Source organism: Amaranthus tricolor, chromosome 7 (assembly GCF_026212465.1).
Source record: "Amaranthus tricolor cultivar Red isolate AtriRed21 chromosome 7, ASM2621246v1, whole genome shotgun sequence".
Lineage (NCBI taxonomy): Eukaryota > Viridiplantae > Streptophyta > Magnoliopsida > Caryophyllales > Amaranthaceae > Amaranthus > Amaranthus tricolor.
In genome coordinates, this window is record NC_080053.1 from 27,075,127 (window position 1) to 27,082,242 (window position 7,116).

A 7,116-nucleotide genomic window follows, 5' to 3' on the forward strand; every position below is an offset into this window, starting at 1 on the left:
GCGAACAGCTATTTTGTGTTTTTTGAACTGTTCGCAGTTACCAACTGCGAACAGCTAGTTTGTCTTATATGCTGTTCGCAGTTAGTAACTGCGAACAGCTTCAAAGCACAGCTTTGGGGTTTGGACGCTTACTTTTGAAAAAAGTTTAAATGTTAGTTTATTTAATTAATTTTTTTTTTTTCACTCAAGAATTTCAAAAATTCTCAATTGCAGTCCATCAAATTAATGAACAATGACCAAATTGTTGGACCGGACTGCTTCTTCATTGGCTGACATCAAGTATTCCGCCTAATTATAAATATTGGATCCAATTGCCTATTAAAAAATTATTTAATTTACATATCAAAAAACACAAATTCTTGTATAAAACGAAATTACCTAATTGAAAAGACAAATTCTTCATTAAGGACATCTCATTGTACAACCTTTTAATATCGCTAGTCTATTATATAATTAAAAAATAAAAGAAACAATTTCATATTCAATTACATTTCAATTTGCTTTATTAATTTATTTTAAAAAAAATTATTAAATGAACTGCTAGTATGAATTTGCCTCACAGTAAGATAGTCTCGTAGTGAAATATTACTAATTGTGGGTTAAAAAAATCTTAAAAATAATATTAATTAAAATAAAATTATTATTGAGTTAAAAATGATTGACCAAAATAAAAATATTAGCAAATAATACCAATTAGTTTATCAGTAATTTCATTTCAATCAGATAAATCATTGACCTGGTCAATTCATAAGCCAAAAAGATATCAACTCTAAAAACCCACAAGAATAACTCAATCAACAATCAGCAGCATCCACAAAAAAACTAGCATAATCCTATACGAGGTGATCAACCGCACAGGGTTCTTTCTTTCTCTCGTATATAAAAAAGTTAATAAAAAATATATTAAATTTATTAATAAAATAAATATATTTAATATAAATAAAGTGCTAAGTAAAATTTTACTAGCAATCAGCAGTGTAATGTAAATTTAAAGTCCTGAATCTTTCGCAAACAAGCTTGAGCCTTCTCAAGTAAAATATCCACCCTATCTTTTTGCTTTCTTTCCTTCTTACCATTTTCTATTTCAATTTCATTTTTCAAACAAACCCTTTTTCTTTTTCTTCTCATTGTCGTTGATGCTGCAAATTAAAACCAATAATAAATAATCATAATTAATTCTCATATTAAAGGTATATTTTGCTATAATAATATTAATTACCATATTAATAACAACTCTCAAACAATAAGTTTAAGTCAAAAGTTAATTTTTTTGGTTTTTTTATAATATTTACACTCTTTTCTATCTTTGATAAATGGTTACTCAATAATTTTCTATTTTGCTCTGATTTTATTCATACTTATTAAATTATTACTTTTCTCTTACCATTTAAAGGGCTCTAAAATAGACAAAGATGCATTGAAACTAATGTAGAAATAGAAAAATATTTTAAAAGTGAGTTTACATAAGTCTTGTGCTACCATCCAAAGATGTCATTAATTCTCAACGGAGAAAATATAATCTATTGCATCTAAAACTATTCAAAACAAACTAAATGAGCCGATATTTACACCAACTGATAACCTAACCTAATTTGACTCGATTTCAAAATAAATTTAGAATAATATAAGACAAGACTCAATTTTTAAACCGACTCAAAAAACCGGAAAAAAAAAAATTGATTAAATACAACTAATTGCTAAATATTTCAATTGGAATTTGACTATATCGGGAAATCAACTCAACTAGAAGCTTAAAAAATGGTCGAACTCGTAATTTATAGTAATAATGAAAAAAATAGAAAGGAAAAGGAAGAACCTTGAGTGGTGGCATAAGAAGTAGAAGGTAAAGAGTCAACAATAAGTTGGGATTGGAGAAGAGAAATGAAGGAATTAAGCTCATTTTTGAGATAATGAAATCGATTAGGATGAAGGGTTTCAAGCATTTCTAGTTCTTCTTTTGCTTTCTCTAACATTCTTCCCATTCTTTAATACTCTTTCTTCAATGGCGACAGATTATTGGTGCTCTTAAATAGTTAAATGGTAGTAATAATCAAGATTAGGAAAGGGGTTTCTTTGTAAAGGAAAGTAGAAGTAACGGTCAATGCAAATGCCAAAAAGGCTAATAAAAGAGGGGAACAGAAAGGTCTGTGCTTTCTTGGTATTTGCCACAGGACGAGACAGGGCGCATTACACGAGTTATGGCCCCATAATCCCTTAATATATGAACATTTGCTCGATCACCCCCTCGTAAAAAGACCTACGGTGAAACGATCTTAAAATAAATAGTTTATATATTAATGTTTTATAAAGTATTTTGTATATTACTTACTCTATTTTTTAATGTTTTTTTTTATTTGAAATATTTGAAAGAAAAATTTAATTAATGTTTTTAACATATATTTAGAAAATAAAAATATATCCATGTGAGATCTCGTTATATTCGTATAATTTTTTATTATGTATTTTTTATAATTTTTTACTATTTGTATTTAGAAATATTAAGGTTTAAAATTTACATTGAAAACTGTGCAAAAAGTAGATAGGAGGAACAAGAAAAAACGGTGAGAGTAGATTGACTACTTCATTTCTTAATAAAGTTCCCATTAAGAATATTCACGGGGATTAAGAAAAATATAATCTTTTAAATAGTAGAGATATTATTTTATTTTATTGACTAATAAATTTGATGTAAGAAAGGTGGAAACTATAAATATTTAAAAAATATTAAAAGAAAGCTAGTTGAAAAAATATGGAAACCACAACTAATAAAAAAATGTTTTTATAAAATGAGTGAGTAACATGTGAGAATCAATATAAAAATGATAAAATGAAGTTAATGAAAGATATCTAGAGACATAAGCATTATTAAAATAATAAAAGGAGGATGAGTAAGGTTATTTTTGTCAAAATTTGTGATATAAATGGAAGGATTCTTTCTGAAAACAACAAATAAAACACCCCAAAATGAAAAGTGGAAACTTAACGGAGGGGGTATTTAACTCCAAAAGGTTAAAAGGATATGTAATAAGTGTCACAGAGACCGTCTTATACAAAAATTTATGTAGTTGATTAAAACAACATTTATAATCCTAATTACTAATTAAAACTTTATTAGTTGGTGTTACCAAATTTGTCATATTTTTATTTTTAATAATGAATTATATTTTTTTATTTTCTTTCATATATTTAACTTATTTTTACATTTTATTCACATATTTCTATGACAACCCAATAATATTTGTTTTTTACTCTTTTATTGATTTTTCACTAAATACCTATAATGCAAATTGCAAATTTGATGACACGGTGAGTACTTGTGTTTCCAAATGGAAATGCTTTTATGATTTATGGTGTGTGTTCTTGGCTTTATCATTTATGTTAATACATAAATTATACTCCAATTTTTTTTATATGTCTTGAAGAAATAAATCTAAGTACGAAGGGATAAAAATAGAAAAAAATGATTAGAATTGGTAAAAAAAGAGTATGTTTTATGAAAAAGTAAGAAAAATGTGCGAGAAGAGTGAAAGTTAAATATGTGAATAAGAATTAAAATATATGTGAGTCATAATTAAAAATAAAAATTTGGCAAACACAATGAGACGGATCAAAAAGAAATAGAGCTCAAAAATGATGCTAATTTCAACCAAAATAAACTTTTCAACCTGTCTTATACCCCTTTCGTTCTTTAATGTTCTTCCCATTTGAATTATTTCACCTTAAGAAGAGAAAAATTTAATTAATGTTTTTAACACATATTTAGATAATAAAATATATCCTATGTGAGATCTCATTATATTCGTCTTAATGTATACTTTTTTATTATGTTTTTCTTATAATTTTTTATTATGTGTATTTAAAGATATTGAGGTTTAAAATTTATATTGAAAACCGTGCAAAAACTAAATGAGAATAACAAAAAGACACGGATGGAGTATAAGACTGTCTCACTGTGAGACGGGTCCATACAAACAGCCCAATAATAAAAGAACATTAAAAAAAATGAAAACTGAACTCCCACATACAGGATTTGTTTTTTTTTTCTAAAAAAATAAATGTATTTTCATATTTTTTTTCAAAATACTTTGGACTGGCTCAACTGAAGTCGTCTTACGGTGAGACGACTTTAATTTAGAATTCAAAAATTCTTGTATGAGACGGTTTCATCCGTGAGACATGTCTCATACTAGGTTTAAATAACTCAATAATAGAAACTTTTAACTTATGAACTTCTTGTTTTGAGGTTGTCTGACCGTAAAATGGTCTTACAAGACGGACAATCTAGAATTAGTGTAAACTTAATGATATGGGGATATAGGCCGAACTTGGTCTTCCCTCGCGGTGCCCCTAACAAGCGAAAATTTGAAACATATAAGGAAAAAAAAAAATTAAAAATCCAATAACAATCAACTTTTGAAAATATTTTCCAAAGTAAGCACTTTTTACACGAAGTTGTGGTTAGGATAAGTTCGTTGTTAATAACACCAGGTAAATAAGCCAGTCAATTAATGGTCGCTGTTATTAACAACGGGCAATTAGTTTAGTCAGCATTCGCCCGCTGTTAATAACAGCGGCCCATTAATTACCTGACTTCCACTTAATTTTTAAACAAATCCTCCAATGTTTTTACATATATATATATATATACACAAAATGTTATTTACAATTCAATATATAAAAAACGTCTGTAATAACTTTTCATTCCTCGTCTACCCTATCTAATTGCGACGGCCTAGTTCGTCTCTTACGATAGTAAGAGGTTGTGGTGTGACGCTCTGGCTATTGCACAGCAGGTGCCTGTGACGATCCCGCATCGTCATGTGGATAAAAGGATACATCTAGCTCATCCAAATGCCTCGGTGGGGATGTACTCGGCTCCTTATCAGTCTGTTGAGCAGCGAGCTCCTCGACATTAAGAATAAAGTTCTCAAACTGAGAACCCCGAAAAATAGTATGTCCTATCTCCCTGACGAGGACCTCCTAACTTGTGTGGATAACAAAAGCCACTCCTTGTGCCTTTAACAAGAGTAAATAAGTGTTTGTAATTGTTGTATAATCAAAATGAATTATAAATATTTAATTTCATAAAGCAAATAGTACTTATAAATGCAATCATCATAGGTGCAGCGGGTGCGTACTGGGCTGCAGCAACAACATGTCGTGGAGTCATCCAACGACGAGTGATCGATAAGAACCAGGGTAGATAATCAGGCGTCGTAGGGACACCATTTTCCTGGTCGATCGAAATACTCTGTTGTAAGTACTCTTGCCTTTGGTCCTGCAGCGCGATGTGGCACGCATTGATGTCGCTCCAATTCTTCAGGCACAGGACCCATTCTGTTGGATCGATGAAGATGAGAATCTGTGTTGCACTCCAAAGGAATTCCTTGTACCATACTATACTGGTGCAATGCGTGCTCAGGTAGGTGTAGCTCGATAATGTCGAAGCATATTAGTGGTACAGCGCTCCTCCAAGTGCCCGTCAACATACCCGAATGCTCAGGCAATGCAGTGTATGCCATAGCAGGGTACGGATTCCAAGAAAACTTTACAAATAACATTAATTAATTCATTAGAAAGCAAACACAAATCTCAACAAAGTGTAAGGAGAGAATTAGATACCTGATCAACTCTAAGCAAATCTAACTGATTGCGGTAAAAGCACACACCTTTAGACGTGTGTGTCCGCGTACGCTTGTCAAACAATCATCTTGTTCCCCATGGAACATCTTCAGCTGGCTCTTAGGGATGAGCAACAACACCACGACCAACAGGCCGTAATGGCTGGCCAACGCGTATATGTTCCCAAGCCCAAAACTATTCACATATAAAGTAAAAAGTTAGAATAATAATCAATTATTTGACTTTAAGTAATTCAACGTGCTTACCTGAAGGAGTACTAGTGGTCCAAAAATCCCCTTCTCGTTCTTTTTTGATGCACGGCATAGACTTCTATATAAGTACGCTAGTGCCCCAGATCCCTAACTATATGATTCAATGCGCTTCCAGGGCTGATCCAACAGGGTGATATACAACATCTAGATCTCGTCGCTGCTCTTGTTGGCGAACAAAACGGCACCAATTAAGTAGAATAGGTACGCCTTAGCGTACCTCTCAATAGTCACCTCATCCGCATCAACGGGAAGCTCACAGAAGGTTTCAATCAGCCATGTGGCCCTCAACACACTACCTCGACTACTTTGAGGGCGTTGTCCCAATACCCGCTCAACTATGTCTTGCCAGCTATGAAATTGGCAACTAACTGTGGAAACGGCATGTCCCTCAATGGGAAGCCATGATAATACAACGATGTCCAATAAGGTGATAGTTGCCTTACCTAGTGGAAGATGGAACGTATGTGTCTCTTGGCGCCATCTCTCAACCAACGCCGTGATCATAGCTCAATCAACACGACTTGATGATAATCGTATAACCTGGCTCTAAGAAGATATGGGATGATACGATCATCAATCTCCCATGGCGCTGAGTCGGGATGCCTACAATACAATGTATAAGTCTGAAACATGGGCATCCCATAATAATGTGCTCCTATGGTCTTCTTGCAACGTGAGGATGCTAGGGTCACTAGGGCGGGGAGCTGCTGGATCTATGTGGATCTACAAAGCAATGATATTGGTCACTATGCTTAAATCCAAATAAAATCAAGTAGTATATGTAAATATTTCCTAGATGAGTTGGTTAGTGTATTGTGTTCTACATAAGTGACCCGGGTTTGAAACCCATGAAGTGCATTTAACTTTTTTTTGTACATCACTTTTTTTTTTCCTGGATCCGCCACTGCTAGTATTCATCCCTAATTGCCTACGTCGGAATGTTTGTAACACCCCGAGATTTTAATAATGAAATTATTTAATATTTTAATAATTTTTAAAGATTTTACAATTATATTAAATTATTTCTGAATTAGTTTTAATAAATTTCTTTCATACACAGATTTAAATGTTAACTTATATGTATATATATATATATATATATATATATATATATATATATATATATATATATATATATATATATATATATATATATATATATATATATATATATATATATATATATATATATACATATATATATATATATATATATATATAT

The 7,116-nt window shown here is 31.2% G+C and overlaps 1 protein-coding gene across 1 annotated transcript; it reads right to left on the reverse strand.

Annotated features, from left to right (window-relative positions):
* Positions 1 to 699: 699 nt before the first annotated feature.
* LOC130817325 (uncharacterized) lies at positions 700 to 2,179 on the reverse strand. The gene is made up of 2 exons (XM_057682958.1): positions 1,817 to 2,179; positions 700 to 1,139 (listed from the first exon to the last, which is right to left on the reverse strand). The coding sequence occupies exons 1-2, from the start codon at positions 1,980 to 1,982 to the stop codon at positions 970 to 972; spliced, it is 336 nt and encodes a 111-aa protein (XP_057538941.1). The 5' UTR covers positions 1,983 to 2,179; the 3' UTR covers positions 700 to 969.
* Positions 2,180 to 7,116: the final 4,937 nt, after the last annotated feature.